This window comes from Stenella coeruleoalba (assembly GCF_951394435.1).
Source record: "Stenella coeruleoalba genome assembly, chromosome: 16".
NCBI classification, from domain to species: Eukaryota; Metazoa; Chordata; class Mammalia; order Artiodactyla; family Delphinidae; genus Stenella; species Stenella coeruleoalba.
This window is the reverse complement of record NC_137162.1, coordinates 25,314,498-25,338,861: the sequence shown is the minus strand read 5'-3', so window position 1 is coordinate 25,338,861 and position 24,364 is coordinate 25,314,498. Positions and strand designations below refer to the sequence as shown.

Here is a 24,364-nt window from a genome sequence, read left to right as displayed (position 1 = left end):
GCATGGAGTCCTAACCACTGGACCACCAGAGAATTCCCTGTTTCTTATTCTTAGAAACTTACCATGTTGATTAAGGATGGAGAGAAAACAGTTTGATCACTGCATTTTTGAATGAGGTCCTTGCTGTGTAAAGTGATCATAATTTGCAGTAGAATTTGAAATCTTCACCTAGAGTAGGTTGCGCTCCAAATGCTAGAGGGATGGTAACTAACACTTGATTGTATGGTCTCATGTCTATTTTATGTAATCTTTCCAACTGTACTGTGTAGTAGAGATCATCATTCCATGGTGAGGAACTGAGGCTCAGAGAGGTTATATAATTTAGCCGAAATCACACAGCTTGTAATGATGGGGATAGAAATTTAACTTGGGTCTTCGTGACTCCACCTTTTATTTTCTTTCACTGTTCCAAATTGCTTCTCCCAGCGGGGAACCCCAGTGCTCATCCCAGTCAAGGGAGGAAGAACACAGGAGAGAAGGGGCTTTGAGAACAGAGCTCAGATTTTGGTCAAAGGGAGAATTGCTGTTAGAACAGGAGATTGGCGTTGAGGCAGGAATTAAAGGAACAATTGGGAGTGGGGTGGAGTAGAAGGGAAGACAAAGCAAGGTGACAGATGACCTGAAGTTGGAGGGAAAGGCCAGGATTACTGGTTTTTATTCTTTTGGGTCTTTTGCCCCCTTTAGATTTCTACTGAAGAGGAATCCACCAAAAGGAAAAAGATCCAGAAAGAGCCAGCAAAAACAAAAAAGTTGAAAGTTGAAAAGAGAGAAAGCAACAAGTTTGTAAGAGAGAAGTTTGAAATCCTTAGTGTGGAGGTTTGTCAAAGTTTTTTTTTATTTTTAACATCTTTTTTGGAGTATAATTGCTTTACAATGGTGTGTAGTTTCTGTTTTATAACTGGTTTTGTTTTAAACAAACTCTCTGAGTTGCTTAAGTCTGTATATGTTCTTCTTCCTTTCCTCTTTCCTTTTTTCCTTCATTCTTTTCATATAAATATGTGTGTGTAGCTTATGTCTTTAGAACTTCTTCCAGTTTTGTTCAGAATTGAGCATTATTTCCTTCAATTATTAACCAGTGCCTGTGATCATGTATTGTTTTTTTAGTTTTTCTTTTTAGCTGCTGAGTCCCTCATCCCGCCGATGCCCTCATGGAACTTGTGTTTTAGTAGAGTCATAGGTTAGAACTGGCAATAACTTTAGCAATCACTCTAATTCTTCCCTTTCATTTCATAGATGTGGAAATTATCTCAGAGAAGTGAAGCAGTCTTATTATGTTCCTTAAATTTTTAGATAATTCTGATACACATTAGTTGTAAAAAAAGAAAAAAAAGTCAAATGATAGTGAAGGGAAACATATAGATTCAGCTTGCAGAATTATTTTCTTTGTCCTGTGTGCTACTTAAAAAAAATAATTGTTTAACTTCATGCCAACATTAGAAAACTAAAAAATTTTCCATAAAAATGTGATTTCCGGCTTTTTTGTAAAAATTTGAAAGTGCTGACAGTACAAGCTCGCACTCCCTCATGTTTGTAGGGACACAGAGCTGAATAGTGGTTGCGCCCTTTAGACCTGGCATGCACCCTCCAGACTGACTTCTGTCTCCACTGACATTCTGTCCTGCATTGTGTTGCCTGCTAGGCCTTTGAGTTTGGGCTGCTTGGAATAAAGGAAAAGGCGAGCGTGCCCTCCAGCACCCTGCTGGAAACACTGTTGTATAATTTCGATCTTTCGTGGTGCTCAGATGTGTGATGAGTGTACTGACATGCACACATATGTGTCTCGTAGCTTTTATATGTCAGAGTTGGGACTAGAAGCCAGAACCCCCCCAACCTCCCCAATCATTGTTCTCTTCCCTGTTGTATACATTTCACTCTTTCTCTTCTAGTCCCTGTGTGAGGGGATGCGGATCTTGGGTTGCGTGAAAGAGGTAAATGAACTGGAACTGGTGATTAGTCTCCCCAACGGCCTCCAGGGGTGTGTGCAAGTGACTGAAATCTGTGATGCCTACACTGAAAAGCTGAATGAGCAGGTGGCACAAGAAGAACCCCTGCAGGTATGGGAAACCCGCATGAAATCTGTAACTGGAAATAAGTAGTACACCAACAGATGTAAAATGACAACTTTGCTAAGTGTTAAGAAGGAAGGGTACAAGGTACCAAGAGAGTTTATAATAGGGAAATTGTTTTTTCTTTTCTTCTTCTTCTTCTTCTTTTTTTTTTTTTTTAAATAAGGGGATTTTGACTTAGCCCAGGGAACCTGGAAGACTTGCCTGAGGAAGGGATGCCTGAGCTGAGGTAGGAAGGATGAGGGTATGCTAGAGAAGGAAGGAAGGGAGTTCAGGCAGAAGGAGCCCGATGTGCAGCAGAAGGCTAGTGTGGCTAGAGCAGAGAGAGCCGGGGAGAGTGGAGTGGGATGGGGCTGGAGGGCTGGGTGGAGGCCAGACCATGTTTAGGATTGTTTTTCTAGAATCAGTGGGAAGCCCTTGAAATGTCCTCACTGGTGTGGGTGCCATGTGGACAGCACAGAGACTGAATTGAAGAGGCATGCGTAGCTGCCTAGAGACCAGTTAGGAGGCTGTTGTTGTAGTCTAGGGTCTTGAGATGGATGGATTTACTGAGGGCTGAGGAGGTAAAGTCAGCGCTTAGTGACGAATTCCATATGGGTGGCAAGGCCGAGAGACGTGTCAGAGGTGAGTCCTAGGTTTCTGTTGAGCACGGCTTGACAGTTGGCCATGCCATCCTGAGACAGGAAACCCTGAAAGGGACCTGGATTAGGAGAGATGATCATGATTTGATTTTCTGTTACGTTGAGTTTGAGGTACAGTTGAGACAACCAGTAGATAGGTGATGCTGGAGCTCAGGGACGTTTGGGTTAGAAACATGAATGTGTTAGACTTCTTTGTATAGGTGGTAATTGAAGCTATGGAGAGGGAAGAAGTTGCTTAGAGGGAGCACACAGAGGGAGAAGAGACTGAAAGACCGAGCCTGGGGCAAATACTATATTTTAGTTGCTGAATAAAAGGAGAGTTGCTGTCAGAAGAAGGTGGGACCAGAGACACAGAGAAGAAAAATGGTGAACGAAGGGTTGGAAGCCGGGAGGAAATGCTTAAGGAAGCAGCACCAGAGTTAAATGCTTTGTAAAGGTCATGTGAGAGAAGGGCTGTAAAGTGGACTGTTGGGTTTAGCGACATGGAAATCATTGGAGGTTTTGTTGGGAGATCAAGTATGGAGTGATGGGGGTGGAACTCAGATTGCAGTGAGCTGAAGAGTGAGGAGAAGATGAGGAAGTAGAGACAGTAATTGTAGACGATTCTTTTAACACGTCATTTTACATCTGCCCATTGCGTGGAGATGTTTGGAGACCTTAAGCTGTAATCCAAGACTGTGATATGGCCACAGGCCGCTTCCTTTGTGGGTGAGCAGTTACTCCCTTCATCTGCCTCTTGGGCTCTTTGGGATCTGAGGATGAGACACCGCTGAGCCAGGACCAGGCAATGAACTCTCAGTGCAGGGGAAGGGTACGTATCAGGTTTTTCTCATTTGTATTCTGCAGGACCTGGTCAGCTTGCCTGAGCTCTTCTCACCTGGGATGCTGGTGAGATGTGTGGTGAGCAGTCTGGACATCACAAAGAGGGGCAAAAAGAATGTCAAGCTGTCTCTGAACCCCAGAAATGTCAACAAAGTGCTGAGTGCTGAGGCCCTGAAACCCGGCATGGTACGTCTCTGGCGCCAGGGCATTGGAGCAGGCAATATGCCTTCTCCCTGTCCTGCCTCCTGGGGTGTGTCTAGACTACCTTTCACTTTCAGCTTAACTGTTACACATGGGCGTGAGTCTTTTCCTGGGGGGAAGGTCGCCAGGGTACTTTGGGTACTTAATGGAAATTGAAGACTTGAACCTAATCACATTACCCTGGAGGGGATAAAGGGAAAGCAAGCCCAAGATTTGCTGGTAGGGGGAAAAAAATGCTTCCAAGGAATCTTAGCAAGGGTAAGAAGGAGTTCCTTGAAGTGCCTTCGTTACCAAGACTTCTTCACAGATTAAGTCTTTTTCAGAGGCCACTGGCGTTTGTGGGGAGAGCTTGAGGGCTGCTCTCTGAGAGCGAGAGACAGGGTAGACAGGGCAATTAGACTGTCAGCCGTACTAATGGATGATCCACTACTGAGTCTCCCAGTCCTGTGGAGGTTCAGGAGAAATGTATCCCCACTCAGTGCCTCCAAGTCAAGTAGGTACAAAACACACTCATATAAACTATACTCACTTAAGAGGAAGGAGATCAGTATGATCTTGGAACGTTTGGTTAGAAGTGGTGGAGTTTGGACCAGGCCCTGAACGTTGGGTAGAGTGGGGAATAACAGTAAGCCAAGCTGTAGGAAATTGACAGGTATTGAGAGGCCACTGTTTGACAGGTGCTGTTTTAGACACTTTCTCTGAAGAAATTTTCATAGCAACCCTGTGAGGCTGATAGGTGTCCCTCTTGTACATTTGCGAAAACAGACTGAAAAAGGTTTAAGTGACTTAAGTGGCCAAACACCAAATAGCTAGTAAGTGTCAGAGCCAGATTTGAATGCCACAGTGCTTCCCGTGAAAGGTAAAGGAGGTTGGCAGGATTTGGGGGGGGACATCTTGGAGGTGCTTAGAAAAGACTTGATGACAGCTAGAAGGGTAGTTCTGGATTCTCATTAGTCATGGTGCTGAGAGTGCTGGCACTGCAAGGCCATCTGGTTTATCTCTTTGCATAACATGAAAGTCTTTCCTATCTTTTGAAAATCCTCCAGGGGAGAATCCCCTCTCTCATTCCATTATTCAACTCCTCTCTGTCTACAAACTATAAGATCCTTCAAACCCTGGGAGAATTAAAGTTGATGTCTTTCCCTCTTCTATCCTGTAGTGGGACTGAGGGTTTTTTTCTTTTCTTTAAAAAAATTTTTTTTTCAAGTATAATTAATGTACAATATTATACAAGTTACAGGTGTACGTTATAGTGATTCACAATTTTTAACGGTTATACTCCATTCATAGTTATAATAAAGTGTTGGCTATATTCCCTGTGTTGTAGGGATTGAGGTTTAAAGTTAAAAGTGAGAGGATGTGTGGGATTATGGGATGGTGGGAACAGTCATGTTTGGTAGTGGATGTTTGTTATGTGTCCCATGACCTTTGACTTTTGAACTTTTGGGAATGCTTTGCCTTCCTCCAGCTGCTCACGGGCACTGTGTCCAGCCTGGAAGACCATGGCTATCTAGTGGACATTGGTGTTAGTGGGGCCAGAGCTTTTCTGCCACTGCAGAAAGCCCAGGAGTACATCCAACAGAAGAACAAAGGTGAGAGGAAGAAGAGGGACCAGTCCGTGGTAGTGAGGTGGTGTATGGGGGATTATATTTAAATGCCACTTTGGTGAGTAAAATGCAGAATGCTGACCCTGAAGCATGTTTGGCTTTGCTAAAATCAACTGTTAATCTTAGGTGATAGAAAAAGGGAGATGTATGAAGGGTCAGGGCGTGGCAGTCTCATTAAGATCTGATGGACCAGTTTCACTTTTTCTCACTTAGAAGATTCCGCTGAAATTTGGGCCCCCAGAGCCTCTGAACCAGTACTCTCTCGCCTTGTTGAGGTTTTCATATTTTTTTGTGGTAGTTGATTCCAGATCAGTCAGGGTCATTTCACGCCCTTCTTGTAGTTGGTCCCTGAGAAATTGGGAATATGGGGAGTATTGCATGGTAACTGGGCAGGTAGGCCATGGATCTTTCAGGTATCACTCGAGCCCAAGTTCAAAGTCCTTCTCATAATAGGTATTTTTCCTTTTGGGGGCTGGACTTGCAGGTGCTAAATTGAAGGTAGGTCACTACCTGAACTGCCTTATTGAAGAGGTGAAAGGCAGTGGAGGAATTGTTAGTCTGTCTGTTGGTTACTCAGAAGTTTCTGCTGCCATTGCTACTGAGGAGCAAAACTGGACCCTCAACAGCTTGCTACCAGGACTGGTAGTCAAAGCCCAGGTACAGAAGGTAAGCCATTCATTGTTACTACTATTTTCTAAAATAAAAATAATTTTTATTAAAGTAGTACGTGCACACAATCTAAAAGAGTGCTGTCCGGTGGGGCAGCCCCTGGTCCCATGTGACCATTAAGCACTGGAAATGTAGCCAGTACCACGTGTTGAAATGATAATATTTTGCCTATATTGGGTTAAATAAACTATTAAAATAAATTTCAGCTGTTTCTTTGTAATTTTTACAATGTGACTGCTGGGAAACTTAAAATTACATATGTGGCTTATATTTCTCTTGGGCAGTGCTGATCTAAAAGATCAAATGGTATTAAAAGGCTTATGATGAAGAACTCTCATCCCATCTAACCCCCATCTTTAACTCTTGGCTTATCTTTTGAAATTTACCTGTGTGTTTTGAAGTATAATAATAAACTTCTGCTGCATCTTATCACTTTGAGGCGTTGGGTTTGAACTTCTTATCAAGGTAGATAAAGTTTTGGCTCTCTTATCCTTACCTTTTCCCAACCTTTCAACAAAGGAATATTAAAATTTTGGCTAAATCATTACTCAGCGTTTAAATTATGTGACTACATAGATATTATTTATTTGCTGGGCTAGGTAATATAATTTGTTTCTTGAACAGCTTTTTTTCCTGGAGTTGCTAATCAGCTTTGTTTTTGTCATTTGCTGAATTCTCTTCCTGCCTTTCACTATTTCTTCATACATCCTGTAGTTATTTTTCTCTCACTATTTTCTGTGTTTTCAAACCCTTTAAATAATCTTTGCTACTTTTTTCCCCTACCCGGAGCCCCTTTTACTGTCATCCGGCTCCAGTCTGGACTGGTTGCTCTGTAGGGCTCCCTTCCCTGTCATCCCAGATCCTTTTCCACTCTTCTGTATTGGATAGAACCTTCTTTGATTCCATGTATTCCTCTTTTTGGGTTTACTCACTCATCTTAATGTGTCACATTCGCCAGAAGCATCCTCAGAAAAGCAGATGGGAGGTTAATTTCTTCACCTCATGTGTCTTAAAATTCCCAAGACCACTCCCAGGTTTGATGATTCACTAGGAAGACTCACACCATCAGCATATAGTGGCCCTCATGGCTGTGATTTATTGCAGTGAAAGGAGGCAAAGCAAAATCAGCAAAGGGAAAAGCCCCATGGAATGAAGTCTGAAAGAAACCAGGCACAAGCCTCCAAGAATCCTCTTCCAGTGGAGTCACAAAGGGTGTATTTAATTCCTCCAGCAGCAGGTTATGACAACATGGGTGAATGTTGTCTAGCAGCAAAGCTCATTGAGGGTTTTTATTTGCGGCTGGTCACATAGCCACCTGCTGCCTGTCATGTACCAAAATTCCTGACTCTCCTAAGGAATTCGAGTGTTTAGCATAAACCATATTGTTTGCACAAATAGTTTAGGTACAGTGAGCCACTCAGTTCTGAGAGTGGTGGGAACCCTCTTGAAGTCTAAGTTCCCAGACACCAGGCCAGGGCCAACACCGCAAGCATGCTTTTCCAAGGATCGCAGTCTCAGGCCTGCTATGTTAACTCTTTTCTGCACACCTAGTATATCTGAAAATAACTTTATTCTGCTCTAACGTGTGATTGGTAGTTAATCTGGGGTTAGAATTCTAGGTAAAAAATACCTCAGAGGGCTTCCCTGGTGGCGCAGTTGTTGAGGGTCTGCCTGCCGATGCAGGGGACACGGGTTCGTGCCCCGGTCTGGGAGGATCCCGCGTGCCATGGAGCGGCTGGGCCTGTGAGCCATGGCCGCTAAGCCTGCGCGTCCGGAGCCTGTGCTCCGCAAGGGAGAGGGCACAGCAGTGAGAGGCCTGCGTACCGCCAAAGAAAAAAAAACACCTCAGAATTTTGAAGTTGTTGTTCCCATTGTCACCTGGCCTCTACTGCTGTTGGAAAGTCTGATGTTATTTTGATTTCCTTTTCTTTATATGTTCAAGGATCTTATCTTTATCCCTTTCATTTTAAAATTTCACAATGATGTGCTTTTGTATGACTCTCTTTCCATTTATTTGTGCTGACCTCCTGTAATCCAGAAATGTAGATCCTTAAGTTCTGGGAAAGTTTTCTGTATCACTGTGGTTTTTTTTTTCTTTTCCAATTCTTAAGTTGAGATATAATTCACATATAGTAAGATTCACCCTTTTTTAAAGTGTACAGCTTAGTGGTGTTTCAGTTTATTCACAAGGGTGTACAGCTGTCATCACTATTTAATTCCAGAACATTTTCATCGCCCCAGTAAGAAACCCTGTACCCATTGGTTGTCACTCTCCATTCATTCCCTCCCTCAAGCCCCTGGCAACCACAAATCTACTTTTTATCTCTAGATTTGCCTGTTGTGGGTATTTCATATAAATTGAACCATACAGTATGTAGCCTTTTATGTCTGGTTTCTTGCACTTAGCATGTTTTCAAAGTTCATCCATGTTGTAGCATTTATCAAGGATTCATTCCTTTTTATGGCTGAATAGTACTCCATCATATGGAGTTGGTAGACATTTGGGTTGTTTCCACTTTTGTCTTGTTATGGGTAATGCTGCTATGAAATTTGTATATAAGTTTTTGTAGGGACATATGTTTTCATTTCTCTTGAGTGTATATCTAGGAATGGACTTGCTGGGTCATATGATAACTCTGTGTTTTAACTTTATGAGGAACAGCCAAAGTGGCTGCAACATTTTACATCCCCACCAGCAATATAAGGGTTCCAATTTCGCCACATTCTCACAAACACTTATTATTATTATTTTTATTATAGCCACCCTAGTGGGTGTGGGTGTGAAGTGGTATTTTGTGATTTTGATTTGCATTTCTCTAATGATTAGTAATGTTGAGCATCTTTTTATGTGCTTATTGGCCATTTATAAATCTTCCTTGGAGAAATATTGAATCAGAAGTCTTTATCCATTTAAAAGTTTGATTATCTAACTTTTAAATGGGTTCTTTTGAAAGGGTAACTTTTGAAAGGGTTCTTTGTATCTTCTGGATACTAGCCCCTTATCAGATCTTAAAAAAAATTTTTTTTAAAATAAATATATTTATTTATTTTTTTTTTTGGCTGCGTTGGGTCTTCGTTTCTGTGCGAGGGCTTTCTCCAGTTGCGGCAAGCGGGGGCCACTCTTCATCGCGGTGCGCGTGCGGTACACGGGCCTCTCACTGTCACGGCCTCTCCCGTTGCGGAGCACAGGCTCCAGACGCGCAGGCTCAGTAGTTGTGGCTCACGGGCCTTGTTGCTCCACGGCATGTGGGATCTTCCCAGACCAGGGCTCGAACCCGTGTCCCCTGCACTGGCAGGCAGATTCTTAACCACTGTGCCACCAGGGAAGCCCTAAAATTTTTAATATAATTTTCTTTTCTTTTTCTAGAACTCCTGTTAGTATGATGTTGGACTTAAAGGATCAGTTCTAATTTTCTTTTTTTTTCCTCTCTTCTTTGGTTTGGTACATGCATGTATTTGTCTATATCCTACCTCTGGGAAAGTCTCTCAACTCCCATTCTCTATTGAGTTTTTGTTTTGACTGCCATGTTATGAGAGAGGCACTAAAAAACTGCGGGGAAGTCTGTGTTCCTGGGCGCGACTTGCTGACTGGCTGACTTCCCTGTCAGGGTCAGGAACTAGTGGCAACCTCCAGATGTCACTGTTAGAAGTCTTCTCTGGCATGTTAGATTTCTCTGGAAAGGATCTACTAACACCCGATTCAGGAGCATATAAGCCTGGCTGCCTAAGAGCTAGATGGCAGAAAGGGGCTGGCGGTCTCCATATCTATATATGATATTCAGAATTTTTCTTAATTCACATTTTCATGGTTTGCACTGTTCCTGTGTTTTGAGTCTGGTACAGTTTCCCAGAGAATAACTCTCCCATTTTCTGTGGAGATGGGAGAACGGTGGACCCTATAGTTTGAGGAGAGGACCTGGGGATCTGACTTAGTTTCCCTTATTTCAGTCACCTGCCTCCCTGCTCTCTTTTGAGAGGCTTGTCACCTCTACTTTCTTAGCTTTGTGGGGCTCTGTAGGGTGAATTGCTCACGGTCAGTATCTCCCTCTGGCAGGCATGTGGGTTTTTACCTTCTTAGTCTGAGCACATCACCAAGTTAGCAACAATTTGTCCCAGTTGTCAGGCTGGCAGTTCCCTGAGGATCCTCATGTAAAGCGCCTTCCATCCCATTGGGAAATCCCAAGGGTGGAGGACTGATGTCCTCTCAGGCCCAGGGGCGATGAGCTTACTGAATTAAGGAACAGCCAGTGCCAGGAGATGTGCTGCCATTTCATTTTATGGGAAGAAGACGAGAAGGGTTAGCTGGGGGAGGAGAGACACACAGTTACCATTGTCATGGATAATGTGGCTTTATGAACAGTCTCATTCCTGGTTCCTTCAGAGAGATGTTTTTCGTAACTGATTCTTTTTATTTCTAGGTGACTCCATTTGGCCTTACGCTAAAATTCCTCTCGTTCTTCACTGGCCTGGTTGACTTTATGCACCTGGACCCTAAGAAAGGCAGAACATACTTCTCAAATCAGCCGGTAAGAAATGTTGCACTTATCTTTTCTGGATTTCATTCGTGTCCCAACCAGCCATCCAGTGTCACAGCTGCTACAGGCAGGTCCTAGGACTGCATGTGTACAGGTGTCAGAGGGCTGGTGAGGGGAATGAAAAGTGTCTTGGAAGGACTACAAGAAACTGCCAGTGGTTATTTCTGGGGATTGAGATTAGAGAAGGAGCCTGTGGAGAAGAAGGTAACTTGTAGTTTTTATTTCATACTCTTTGATTTTTTTTTCTTGGTAGTAAATCTTTTGCTTTTATAATTTAAAGTGTTCTAATAGAGTGTTTAACATAGAACAAGATATATGTTTAAATAGACAAATGTAGTTTACAAAGTGCTATAATATAGATTCAATTTTGGGGAAAAAAAAGTCTTAAAAAGTACATCTGGTCAAAATGCTGGCTGATTATGCAATCAGGTGTTAGTGATTAAGTCTGGGTGATTTTTCTACCCTTGTCTAAATATTCAAATTTTCTGCAATGAACATGGATATTTGGGAAGAAAATCCCAATATTATGGTAATCATTGTTTTTTATTAAAAATCCTAAAATGATTTATTTTTTGTTTTTAACAGTAACACATACTGATGGAAGCTATAGAGACTTTGTTGGTTTTTTCTGTTGTTGTTTTATTTTTTTTAAGTAAAAGTAGGTTTTCCCACCACCTAGTAATAATATTGTTAATTTTTTGGTGAACCTCTTTCTAGTAATTTTTTTCTCCTTGTAGCCATATTTGTCTGCAGAGTTGAGACATTTTACATGCTGTGGCCTTGTGATCAGAGCAGGCTGTTTCTGGTGTTTCAGATGAGCTTCTGATATAGTGATGCCAGTACATGGCTCCTGTTGCATATGTATTATTAGCCTCATGGTGTTGAGGGGACCCTGGTATATGTTTCCCTGGCCTTGTGTAAGCGTTGATTCAGTCGGACATAGTTCCTCTGGGACATTCTGTTTGATTGCACAAGCTGATTTTAGTACTTACATCTGTAGCTTGGTCAACGCATGGAGAGTCTTGACTCCTGAAAGTCTGCTCCAGGGTGCCTTGTCCCTGGTGTGCCTTGTCTTGCTCATTATGCCCTTTCCCTTGTCTAGGTACGGGCCTGTGTCCTCTGCGTCCATCCTCGGACCAGAGCTGTACGGCTGAGCCTGCGCGCTGTCTTCCTGCAGCCCGGGCGTCCACTCACCCGGCTTTCTTGCCAGCAGCTGGGAGCTGTACTGGATGATGTTCCTGTCCAGGGCTTTTTCGGCAATGCCGGGGCCACCTTCAGGCTGACGGATGGGGCTCTGGCCTATGCCCGGGTAAAGAGGCTCTTTGTTTCATCACGATCTTATCACCAGAAGGACTTTGGGGACACAAGTTCTTTTCTGCTTCCTTCATCCCTGGGTATTAGTTTCCTATTTTTGAATTTCCCCAAACGTGGCAGACAGTTCATAAGGACTAGAACAAGGTCTGTTTGTTATATTAGAGTGCCTTAAAATTGACTTGCCGTAATTGATACCTGGTTGATGGTAGGTATAAGAATGAGTTAGGATCTACACCAGGGCTTGGGAAAGTTATTTTAAAGGGCCAGATAGTAAATATTTTAGGCTTATGGATCATACAGACTCTGTCCTAACTACTCAGTTTTGTTGTTATAGCCTGAAAGCAGCAAGGACAGTATGTAAATGAAAGGGCACGGCTGTGGTCCAGTCAAACTTTTACTTACAAATATAGGCACTTAATCGTGAGCTGTAATTTATCGACCCATGATCTAGACTCTTCTCTGACTTTATAGAGATCCTGTGATAGTACAAAGCAGTTCTTTAGTTAGAGCAATTATTTTAACAGGTAATCAAGAGTGCTGGTCTTATGGGAGGTGACAAATGTACTGAGTCAACTCCATGTCTGATTTAATGTCTGATTGCCTCAGATCTGTTGCTTCTGGCTGGTCCTTAATCACTTGGTACTTTGTAGCTCAGCCATCTCTCCAATTCTAAGAAAGTCTTCAAACCTGAGACCTTCAAGCCAGGGAACACTCACAAGTGTAGAATCATCGACTACAGCCAAATGGATGAACTGGCTTTGCTCTCTCTGCGGACGTAAGTCTGTCACTAACTTGTGCGGGGTGTAGAGGTGTGCTCCTGTGCAGCGCACACCCACAGTGTCTCGTGGCCGTGCTTGGTGAGGGTTTCCTTTCTTGCCAACATGATTTTGGTAGCCCTGAATTTTAGGCAGCCTCTGTCCTAATTTATTTAATCTTGTATTTGCCTTTTGTTCTAGGTCTGTTATTGAAGCTCAGTTCCTTAGTTATCATGACATCAAACCTGGGGCCTTGGTAAAGGTAAGACCTCAAGCATATAATTAGATACTCCACCACCTTCAGATAGTCTTTAGTTCACAGGTTAACTGTCAGCTCATTAGTCCCCATGTGAACACGTTTAAAGTCATATTCCTTCTCTTGGCCTGCTAACTGGGATTTCTTTTTCTTCCCTTGGGTAACTTGTAATTAATTTCAAGGTAAGGTCTTGCGAGTACCACCCCACTACGCAGAGGCAGTAGGTCATCAGTCCTGGGATTTGATGGTGTTGATTAGACCAGGTCAAAAGTTAGTTCTTTGATAATTGAGCCAGCTGGGATATTAGTAAGAAGCCAGTTGCTGCGCCTGTCCAACCACTTAGCCCCAACTGAGCAGCTCCCCTTTATATGTAGAGTTCATTCCTTAGGAGACATAATCCTCTCCGTTGGATAATGAATTTGTAAGGCAGATTGAAAGAAGATCCTCACACAAAAAGATGGGAAGGTTCTCATAAATAAACCCTACTGCATCCGGATCACTGTGGGGTATGTGCTTTGTCCCCATGAGATCTGGAATAACAGGCACAGTTACCTCAGGAAGCTGAGCTTCGAAAGAGAGGTGTGAGATGCTTTGTTGTAAGAAATATAGGAAAGATATTCTTGAGGCATCATGGCATCTTTTCCTAGGGCAAAGTGATGACTATAAAGCCATACGGGATGCTGGTGAAGGTGGGCAGGCAAATCAGGGCCCTGGTACCTCCCATGCACCTGGCCGACATCCTTATGAAGAATCCGGAGAAGAAGTACCACGTTGGGGATGAGGTCAAGTGCCGGGTGAGCCTCCTACAGGGTCACTGGTGGGGTTTTGGCCATATGGGAAGAGAATGATGCTTCTCAGCTGAAGTTTCTGCCTTTTTCCACAAAGTGACCACATAATATCTGCAGTCCTGCGCTTGGCATTGGGAAGAGAAAACTGGGTCCCTGCCCTTGATAATTGTATGGTATAATTGGTAGTTAAAATATCCATACATGAAGAGAGCAGGCCAGGTGGTTTGGTGCAGGCTGTATGCTGTGGTCATATCTCAGAACGGGGAGGTGAGGGTGGGCTGGGGCAGCAAGAATCATTGATAATCAATGATGATCAATATGATCAATAGCAACTACCATGTAACACGTATTCTGTGCCAGTTGCTGTGCTAGGCACATCGTAACACGCCTTATTACTTCATTTCATCCTTAAAACGGCCCTATGAAGGAAGTACTGTTATCCTCATTTTGCAGATGGGGAAATGAAAGCTTAGGAAAGCAGAGTATCTTGCCCAGAGTCACACAGCTAATAAATGGCAGAACCAGTTCTCGAATTGAGCTCTATTTGACAATAATGTCTTCTAGATTTCTGGCAGAGGTGGGGCTTGAACTGGAAAGGATGGGTAGGATTTGGAAGGTTGAGGAGGAGCAGGGGTTGTGTCAGGCACGGAAATAGCCCAACCAAAGCTGCCGAAACTTGAGTGTTTTATAACAAAGGCTTGGATCCTGAGAGAAGCTTCACAGAGTTGTGAAGATTAGACATGATAATACATGGTGCTTAGGGCCTGGTGTGTGCAGACACTTAGAATGTTGGATTTTCTTATTTTCATTTTATTTCATTATGGACTCAACAAAGATATTGATTACCCATTGGTACAAAGTTTTATAGTGGTGGGGTCAGGAAGTTAGAAATAGAGGAATTTCTCTGCCCTCGAGGAGATGACTTTTTGAGGAATGAGAGGTGGTTGGCGCACTCAGTCTTAGTTTATAGCTAGTCTGCAACACTGTTGAGGGGGTAAAGGTTCAGTCATTCATTCTGTTAGACGAGATGCAGTGGTCCAGGAGGGAGAGGGAGTGGAGGCAGAGTAGGAGTAACCGACATAGGACTCTCTGGAGGTGCACTGGGATGGTGAGTGTTGCTCTAGGCCCAGGAGGGGACTTTTGGGAGGTAGTACATTTGAAATAGAGATGAATGCTCCCTAGGTCGTCATCCAGCAGGAAGCGGGGATGGTCTGTAGCTATTATTCTCAGAGAGAAAGAGCAGGTTTTTAGGGACTGACCATGGCTCTCAGGGGGATGCAGAGACCAGCTCAGTGGCTCTCTTGGTAATGGATGACTTGGTCATGGCCAGTATCCTTTCCCTAGGTTTTGCTTTGTGACCCTGAAGCCAGGAAGCTGATGATGACCCTGAAGAAAACCCTGGTTGAGTCCAAACTTCCTGCCATTACCTGCTATGCTGATGCTAAGCCTGGTCTGCAGACACACGGCTTTATCCTCAGGGTCAAGGACTACGGCTGCATTGTGAAGTTCTACAATGACGTGCAGGGACTGGTGCCCAGGCATGAGCTCAGTGCCGAGTATATCCCTGACCCAGAGAGTGTCTTTTACACTGGCCAGGTAAGCCTTCCCCTGGATAGGCTCCTACCGTTGGTGACCCCATGAACACAGATTTGAAGGAGTAGGAAGGCTACTTTTTAAGGGTTACAGAAGAGAGCATGTTGGGTAGCGGGCCTGAGCCAGCTAAGTGGAGGAGATGGAACAGAACAGAGAGAAACCCTCAAGGGAGCTCAATGGATGCTAACAAACTAACAAACCTTAGGCCCTCAACCTAGAAGAAATTAATCTTCACCTGTTATACACTAGTGTCCCTCACATCAGAAATTGTTCTGAGGCCACTATCACCACAAGGGGGCACTGCCCTAAATCTGATGAGTCTGGGTCTGTCTAGGAAAAAGTGATTTTTTAAAACTTGGGATTATACCCCAAAATTCATTCATGTCTTTTGTCACCCGAAAGGCTGACTTGTGGGGGTTCTGTGTAGCTCTCAGTACGTTTCTCTTCACTGCCTTCTGACCTGATCCTGGGGCTTGGCGAATCACCCAAGGCCTCTGTGGTGCTGGTGGGGGGCACCTCTCTCCAGGGCCAAGCAGGTATGGTTTCTCACCAGGTGGTGAAGGTTGCAGTGCTGAACTGTGAGCCATCCAAAGAGAGGATGCTCTTGTCCTTCAAGCTGTCAGGTGATCCGAAGGAAGAATGTGCGGGACACAGTCAGAAGAAAAAAAAAGCCATTAACGCTGGGCAGGTACCTGGACTTCTCCAGACAAATTATTTTAGTTACGGTGGTAGAGAGCAGGGCGCCACTGACACCTGGGGTGCTGGAAACCATGCAGAGGGATGATCAAGGAAGCTAGATAAGGCTCTGGGGCTGTGTGTCAGAGCAGAGGGACCGTCTAGGAAGGAAAGTGCGGTTACGGTGTGGCTTGTCAGCAGTGTGCTGCTGCCCTCTTTCCTCTTGGTCCCTAGGACCAGCCTGCAGAACTGTCTTTCCTTTGGGACCCAGTGGAGGGACCTGGGAGAGGAGTGATGTGAGCACCAGATGGGTCCTGCTGTGTGTGTGGGCGTGTGTGCCTGTGGGGTCTTTGGGAGTGTGGGGTGGGGAGTGGGAGAAAGCTGCTTCTCTGATCTCGACCTCTCAGTCATCCCTGGTGCTAGATACTCGATGCCTCTGATCTCTACCTGACCCGCACGAGTTGCTCTCTGCTCAAGACAAGCGCTCTTTTTTGTCTTCCTTTTCCCTGAGTAGTTGGTGGATGTGAAGGTTCTGGAGAAGACCAAAGATGGGCTGCAGGTGGCTGTCCTGCCTCACAACATCCCCGGCTTCCTTCCCACGTCTCATCTGTCAGACCACGTCACCAATGGCCCACTGTTGCATTGCTGGCTCCAGGCAGGTGACACCCTTCACAGAGTCCTGTGTCTGAGCGAGGGTGAGGGGCGTGTTGTATCCTTTACTGGTCTCTGGGGGGCCGCGGAGGTGGAGGTGTGGGAGCTGTGGGCCCTCGGCGGGGCGGGGGGCGCTGGGGAACTCAGGGTCAGGCTCTGCTCTTAGTTGGAAACTCCATGGGAAAGAACTCCATGGGAAAGAAGAAAGAAAGAAGACTGCAGAAATACCTCCACAGACCAAACCAGTGGGCAAGCCTGCACTTTGCCTCTGTTCCCCTGGTGGGCGTTAGAGCAGGATCGAGGTGCTGCTGGCAGATGCGGGTGGTCAGGGCAGAGGGGGAGCCCAGGGTGTTGGGGAGAGGGCCACGTGGCACTTCAGGCCCAGTAGGACACTCCCAGTGGCACGTCCAGCCTTCTTGGGGCACTCAGTGCTCACCCCTGAGTTGGAACAGTTAATAAGTACCTGCTGTCCTCTTTTCTCTCCTCCGCCTCCCTCTGCTGGGATATAGGTCTCAGAATATTGCTTTCGGTCTTCGTGTGGGCGCTTAGAAGGAAGACACTGCCTCCTTTCTTGCAGAATGTAAAATCGATTCTCCTTAGAGTGGAGATAGGCAGAGGAGGGGAAATAGGGTTGGTTAGTGTGAAGATAGGCAGGAGGATGGTGTCACGGCCGGTCCAGCTGCCAAACCACAGGGATGAGCCTTCCCCTTAGGTCCCCTCCGGTAATCTGGAGGTGAGTTAATAAGGGCAGGAACGAAACAGTGATTCCCAGACTTCAGTGTGAATCAGAATCCCCTGAAGGGCGTGGTCCAACACAGCCTGCTCCCCGCGCCCCCCAAGTGTCTGATTCAGTAGGTCTGGGCTGGTGCTTAAGAATTTGCCTCTCTAGCTAGTTCCCGGTGATGCTGATGCTGCTGGTCTGCACACTTAGAGAATCACTGTGGTAGAGAGGGTGTAGAGTGGAGATGGGAGAGATGGACAGCTCATCTGCCCTTTCTGGAACATTCCTTGACGAAGTGCCACTAGCTCCTTTGCAGGAAGCCAGCTTTGGTGTCTGCAGTAGAGGGTGGCCAGGATCCCAAGAGCTTCTCAGAAATCCATCCTGGAATGCTGCTTATTGGTTTTGTGAAGAACATCAAGGACTACGGTGTGTTCGTCCAGTTCCCGTCAGGCCTTAGTGGACTGGCTCCCAAAGCTGTAAGTTCACCTCCCTGCACAAGGGCCTTTGAGGGGAGACAACAGGGACATGGAACCTGAGGGTTGGTGGGAAAGAATCTATTCTCTTGAAAGATTTTCAGGGGCATGACACAGAGGCACCTGGCTGAGGGGGAGTGGAGCTGAGACTCAGTCTGCAGTCCTCTTGCCCAGCCTGTAAGTCTTGGCTCAGGGCTGTGTCCTGGAGGAAGGGGCACCTTTTCTACTTCATGCTACAGCATTGGGTAGGTCATTGGATAGCAGACTTTTCAGACTGGAAAAGATCCTAGCGATCCCGTAGTTGAACCCCCTTTCAGGCCTGCTGCATAAACTGACACCCAGAGCGGAGAGGAGTCTTACCAAAGCCCGTGTAAGATGGTAGTGAGCAAAGGGCTCATCGCTCATTCCTGCCACAGACAGTTCATAAGTGTTTCGTCCTTTCCGTAGGTGTGTTCCCCTGATGTTTTGCCTGGGCAGGTCTCATTTGCATCCCCTGCCAGAACAATTTTAACAATGGGAGGCGGGGGAGGGCCCCAGAAACATGCACAGTGAGGGGCAGAGAGTTGCTCTGGGGCCTTCTCGGCTGGGTTGGCAGCCAGGGCGCCTCCTGTGTTTTTACGAAAAGGGAGGTGAGCTGTGCTCAGAGGGCTGGGGGGACCTTCCTGGGGTCCATCTCCTGCCTCACACACTTCTTTCTGGGTGTTTCAAGTGGGTTGTCTTAATAGAGACTTCCTTTCCTTTCTTCATTTTGTGCCCGCTCTTCCCTTTTAGATCATGAGTGACAAGTTTGTGACCTCCACAAGTGACCACTTTGTCGAGGGGCAGACAGTGGTTGCTAAGGTGACCAACGTGGACGAGGAGAAGCAGCGGATGCTGCTGTCGCTGCGGCTGTCGGACTGCACTCGGGGGGACCTGGCCGCCACCAGCCTCCTCCTCCTGAGCCAGTGCCTGGAGGAGCGGCAGGGCGTCCGCAGCCTCATGAGCAACCGAGGTGGGGGCAGGAGGGCGGAGGATGAGGGCCAGGGGTGGGGCGTGTGCGTCTTCAGTCTGTTCCCATGAGTTGTTGGTCTTCCCCGACGTTAAAAAAATATGGGTAAACTTTTGTTGATGGGAGTAGGATCTCCATAAAGTGCACAAATCTTCTAGAGTACAGCTCAGTAAACATTTATAAAGTGAACATCCCTGTGTAACTGTCATCCAGATTCAGATAAAAGGTCATTACTTGGTATCCCAGAAGTTCCCCTTGGGCTCCCTCCCAGTTCAGAATCAAAATTTCCCTGAGTTCTGTGACCTCAGGTTTGCGTTTGTTGTGAATCCATTCACTTCTTCACTTTTTGTTCCTTTATTCATCAGATGTGTAGTGGATGATAAAATGGAACAGGGACCTGCTAGGAGACTTTGGGGGGGGTTATTAGTCTGACTGTACTAAGCTTTGAACCATTGTGTAGATTTGTTGGAACCCTGATGGGATTTGGGAATAAGAACCTTGAGAGGGTAGATTCCAAACAGAAAGAATGAAAATTCCGAAATCAAAGCAAAGCATGTGTTTCTGGCATTCGTTGGCTATTCCATGAATTATGGCCATGTGGGGTGAGCAAGGGGCATAGGTCTCTGCCTGTACTGGGAATTTTCATGGATATCAGACATTTTTACCAAGAGCAGTTTTGCCTTCGTAGTGGTTCCAACGCTCCATGTTGGAAATGTCCTCCATGTGTCAGCATATTTCCAAAGGAAAAGAATGGTGAGTGTCATTTCATCTTGTTAATCCCTATTTCCTTTGGGTCTCTGGCAGACTCTGTGTTGATCCAGACGCTGGCTGAGATGACCCCAGGGATGGTCCTTGACCTAGAGGTGCAGGAGGTGTTGGGAGACGGCTCTGTACTGTTCAGTGAGGGCCCAGTGCCCGGCCTGGTCCTAAGAGCCAGCAAGTATCATCGGGCAGGTGAGTGCATCTCTCTCGCCCATCATGGTTTGTAGGGGAAACCACTTGCCCGTTGCTTCCTCTTCTGGGTACAGAATTTCCAAATACATAGATGAGCTGATACAGCAGAAGTTTTTGGCATGCTTATCTTGTGTAAACGCAAATGAAGACAGCAGCATACTAAAGAAGGTTTAGGTATGAATCTCTTTATTGTTGTATTTGGGTAAATCTAGATTTTTATATACCAGGTTGCATAAATTGACACAACCTGAATGTGAATTATGGGAGCTAGACCCTTGGCTTCCCTAGCGCATGTAAACCTAGGACATAGGTCTACTTTTCCTTTTTGTGCAGGGCTGTTGGAGAGATGCTGTCTCCCTTCGCCCCTGCTCCAGGAGGGTGATCACATTGTGTTTGGTTCTGCACTGCAGGGCAGGAGGTGGAATCTGGGCAGAAAAAGAAGGTTGTGGTCTTAAATGTTGATATGTTGAAGTTGGAAGTACATGTTTCCCTCTGCCACGATTTGGTGAATAGAAAAGCTAAAAAGGTAAGCTTGCTGACTGAGGACTTCCATTCCCATGGTTTCAAAGGTTTTACACACCCCTTCAACCCCACGTGGTTCGCAGATACCTGTAGACAGGGTGGCTGTGTGCCTGGGTTTGTCTGGGTCACTCCCAGGTGTACCTGTCACCCTGGTGTGCTTGTTGTTTTCGTTTTCTTGGCTGAGCCACGCGGCTTGCAGGATCTTAGTTCCCCGACCAGGGATTGAACCCGGGCCCTGGCAGTGACAGCGCCGAGTCCTAACCACTGGGCCGCCAGGGAATTCCCCTGGTGTGCTTGTTAGTTGCAGTGACTTTCACTGTGGTTTGGGCTGTAAATCACGTGGTCACCCTGATTAGGGCCAAGCAGGTGCTTGGATGAGTGAAGTGGGCCAGGTGTCTTAGGGGGTGGTGACAGTAGGACTCGACACCTGGACTGACAGACTGCGGAGTGCACGCACTGCTGCAGAGGAGCAGAGACTACTCGGTTCCATCTCACTGTTGCCACATGAGAACATCTGGGTCTAGTGTTGGGAAGTCTTTGAATTTTAAGAGAAGGCAGAATGTGGATTTTTTATTTGAAATAAATGTAGGAAATGTTGGAAACTATTTTTCTTTTTTAAACATCATGTGAACCAAACAAAACATGTCTGTGGGTAGTTTTGACCTCCAGGCTGCTCGTCTAACACCCTCTTCTGTCCACTTTTGTGTGGGCAAAGAATGGGTTCAAGGGAAATCTTAAAATGAGTGGTATCTTTCTCCGGATGACGTGTATATTTCGTCATCGTCTAAAGTACTTATTAATCCCCTAATCGCATAGGGTATGTTACAGAGAATTATATAGATGTAATCCTTAACCTCCAGTTGCTTATAATTTTAAGACTTTGAGAGACAAAGAGAAATAGAAAACAGTATTAACCCCTCACTAAGCTTTCTAGCAGGTCCCTCTCCCGTTTTGTCGTCCGAGTGAAGCTAGTGCATGTAAGGGCATGAGCACAGGTTGGATGTTGGAGAAAGACAGGCTACATGCCTTGCACACAATAAGCTCTCAGTAATGACTGTCTCTGTTGAGTGAGTGAATAAACTGGGTGGAGAGCTAGCTGCAGGACAAGAGGGGGGGAACCACAGTGTCTTAAAGCTGGAGAACCATTAGAGGTCACTTGGCTGTGCGTCACAGTCACCTTGAAAGTTCTGCTTTCACTAGTTCCAGGACAGGATCTCAGAATCTGAATTCAAAACGGAGGCTAACTCCAGGTGATCCTGATGTGGCTCCTTGAGTGTGGTCACATCGCCTCAGTGTACAGGAGGGGAAAGCTGGGTCCAGGGAGTGGAGGCTAGTTTGTTACAGCTCAGATTAGCCTTGAGCCCCCTGGACTCAGAGGACTTTCCCAGACCTACCCTGCCCAGTGGGTGAGGAACAAGTCCTTGCGCTCTGTAAGACGCAGGGATGGTGGGTTTTCTGTTTTCCAGCTGAAGAAAGGCAGTGAGCACCAGGCGATTGTGCAGTACTTGGAGGAACCCTTTGCCCTTGCCTCCTTGGTAGAGACTGGCCAGCTAGCAGCTTTCTCCCTGACCTCCCACCTCAACGACACCTTCCGCTTTGATTCAGAGAAGTTGCAGGTGGGACAGGGTGTCTCCCTAACCCTCCAGACCACAGAACCAGGAGTGACAGGTCTTCTTTTGGCCGTTGAGGGGCCAGCTGCTAAGAGGACCATGAGACAGACCCGGAAGGACTCTGAGACGGTCGACGAGGATGAAGAAGTAGATCCAGCTCTGGTTTTAGGGGCTGTAAGGAAGCACACCCTGTCCATTGGGGACATGGTCACAGGGACCGTCAAGTCCATTAAGCCCACCCATGTGGTTGTGACCCTGGAAGATGGCATCATTGGCTGCATCCATGCCTCCCACATTCTAGATGATGTTCCAGTGGGCACATCTCCTACTGCCAAGCTGAAAGTTGGGAAGAAGGTCACTGCCCGAGTGATTGGCGGGAGAGACATGAAGACATTCAAGTATGGAGGCTTTGAGGGAGGGACTGGCTTTGAGGGGAGATGGTGGTAATCGTGGGAGAAGGCATGGGAACTGAGGCAGTTTCCAAAAAGTTGTGCATACGTTAGATTTTCTTTTAGTTAACCAAAATGTTCACCAAATAATCCTTTTGTATGTCTTTATTTTTTAATGGTGTATAATGTAGTGGTTAAGAGCGTTGATTTAGAGTCAGATCTGGGGCGAATTCCAGATGTGCCACTTAAAATTATGCGACCAGGAGTTAAGTAGTTACTCAGCCCTCTGAGTTTTATTTTTCCTAAATCGTAAAGTGAGAGTAATGGTAGTGACTACCTTGCAGGGCCATTGCAAAGATTGGAAGAGAGAACACCTAGCACTGAGTGTGCCTGGTGTGTTGTCTGACACATAGTTATTGCTCCGTATGTGTCAGCAGTTACTATAATCCATCCTCCACAGCATACCTTAATTATACTCGTTTACTTTCAATCTAGTTACAGTGTGTTATTGCAGCAGAAGTCCTTGCTATAAGAAAACCAAAAAGAGAATTCAAAGTCTAGCCAATGATTTGCATATTAATTTCAGTAACTGTGGGATCTTCAGTAAGTCATTTGTTCTCTCTAGACCTCAATTTCCTTATTTTTAGAATGAAAGAGTTGGAAAATTCTTTTCAGGATTTAATACGACAACCCTAAAAGATCAGATGAGCCAGTTCCTTAACACTTACTCAAACGATGAGAATGGAAGGCCTCAGGCCTGGTATTACTACTGGGTGGTGTGGCAGTGGAGTGGGCGGGTTTTTAAGCTCGGTGTGGTGGGCAGTTAGAAATTCTGGTCTCCCGATTATGGTGTTACAGAGAATAAGAGAAATGATTTGACATTATTTGTTTCTCCAGGTTTCTCCCAATAAGTCATCCCAGATTTATTCGAACCATCCCGGAGCTGAGTGTTCGGCCAAGGTAAGGGGGACTCCGGTGGTCTCGTGGAAGGAGCGCTGGGCTTGGAGTCAGGAGCCTGAGTTCTAGGCTTGATTCAGCCAGGGTTGTGACTTATTTTGCCTCTCTCTCTCTCCAGGTTGTCTTTTTTTCTCCAGGAGGGATATTTGTCTGGTTCTCATACAGCTGGTTAGAGGGATTATATGAGAATTAACGTGAAAGCTGTATTCAGGGTTTAAGTATCAATTTAAAGGCTGATTGCAGTTCTGTTTGTTGGCATGTAACAAAAAGAAACATTTTTGCTCTCAACCTAATTTTCTAGAACTCAGTAATTCCCTAAATAAACACCAGGTAGCCAAGAATGCCTGTTCTTTGATAATAGACCACTGCTTGGTGACTGAGACTTGAGGTCACGTTCTGGTGGATTCTGCAGAGGGATGTTCCACGAGGGATTCTAGGTGGACCGGTAGAACTAGTAGTTTCGTGAAGTGGTGGATCCAGTTTGTCTGGGGTCATTCTTTCAGAGGATCTCAAGCATGTTGATCTATGGGCCTGTCTGCTTCTGCTTCCCCCATTAAAAAAACCCAGCCTGTAGGAACCGATAGGCCATCAGTGACTGAAGCTAGATACACGTGACTGTGCCAGAACCTCTGCAGGGTCAGGCCCAGATCCATCCAGGTTGTAAGTCTTATGTGCCTAGGATGTCATGGAAAGACCTCTTAAGCAGCTTTCCGAGCATAAGGTTTGGTCAGCATCCTGAAGGGATCAGAGTAGAAGTGGAATAGTTCTGAGAAGGCTTGTGTCTGAGGTAGGGGAGTATTCCTGGAACCTTGAAGTACCAGATGCTAACAACGAGGTAGGGGAGTATTCCTGGAACCTTGAAGTACCAGATGCTAACAACGCTTACTTTGAAGGATGTGAAAGTAAGCCCTTTAGTTCCAGAATGATGAGATTTGGTGGATGCACACATTCCTGTTTGCCTAATCTGTGGTTTCCTTAGTTTTGTAGATTTGATTGTGTCCCTTTGTCTTGAAAACAGAGACCTCCTCATATTCGTTGTTTTAGTCTGTGGTGTCTTCACCTCTGAGGCTGGACGTCTTGTTCAATTAAGGGTTAAGGTCAAGTAGTTTATCCAGGCTAAGGGTAGGTATGTTAAATTAATGAATACTGCAAGGGGTGAGTCAGTGAACATTGTGGG

General features: G+C 45.6%; 1 protein-coding gene across 2 annotated transcripts in view; it reads left to right on the top strand.

Moving 5' to 3' along the window:
• Nucleotides 1-24,364, top strand: part of PDCD11 (programmed cell death 11) — a 41,943-nt gene that overhangs the window by 1,865 nt on the left and 15,714 nt on the right. For both annotated transcript variants that reach the window (XM_079900880.1, XM_079900879.1), the window contains exons 3-21: nucleotides 685-816; nucleotides 1,887-2,054; nucleotides 3,554-3,715; nucleotides 5,199-5,322; nucleotides 5,822-6,003; nucleotides 10,425-10,532; nucleotides 11,644-11,850; nucleotides 12,506-12,630; nucleotides 12,812-12,872; nucleotides 13,514-13,660; nucleotides 14,999-15,250; nucleotides 15,801-15,935; nucleotides 16,437-16,631; nucleotides 17,600-17,770; nucleotides 18,539-18,758; nucleotides 19,560-19,709; nucleotides 20,120-20,235; nucleotides 21,698-22,239; nucleotides 23,128-23,190. In XM_079900880.1, the coding sequence (XP_079757006.1) occupies nucleotides 685-816; nucleotides 1,887-2,054; nucleotides 3,554-3,715; nucleotides 5,199-5,322; nucleotides 5,822-6,003; nucleotides 10,425-10,532; nucleotides 11,644-11,850; nucleotides 12,506-12,630; nucleotides 12,812-12,872; nucleotides 13,514-13,660; nucleotides 14,999-15,250; nucleotides 15,801-15,935; nucleotides 16,437-16,631; nucleotides 17,600-17,770; nucleotides 18,539-18,758; nucleotides 19,560-19,709; nucleotides 20,120-20,235; nucleotides 21,698-22,239; nucleotides 23,128-23,190 (3,260 nt within the window). The remainder of the gene's footprint in view (nucleotides 1-684; nucleotides 817-1,886; nucleotides 2,055-3,553; nucleotides 3,716-5,198; nucleotides 5,323-5,821; nucleotides 6,004-10,424; nucleotides 10,533-11,643; nucleotides 11,851-12,505; nucleotides 12,631-12,811; nucleotides 12,873-13,513; nucleotides 13,661-14,998; nucleotides 15,251-15,800; nucleotides 15,936-16,436; nucleotides 16,632-17,599; nucleotides 17,771-18,538; nucleotides 18,759-19,559; nucleotides 19,710-20,119; nucleotides 20,236-21,697; nucleotides 22,240-23,127; nucleotides 23,191-24,364) is intronic.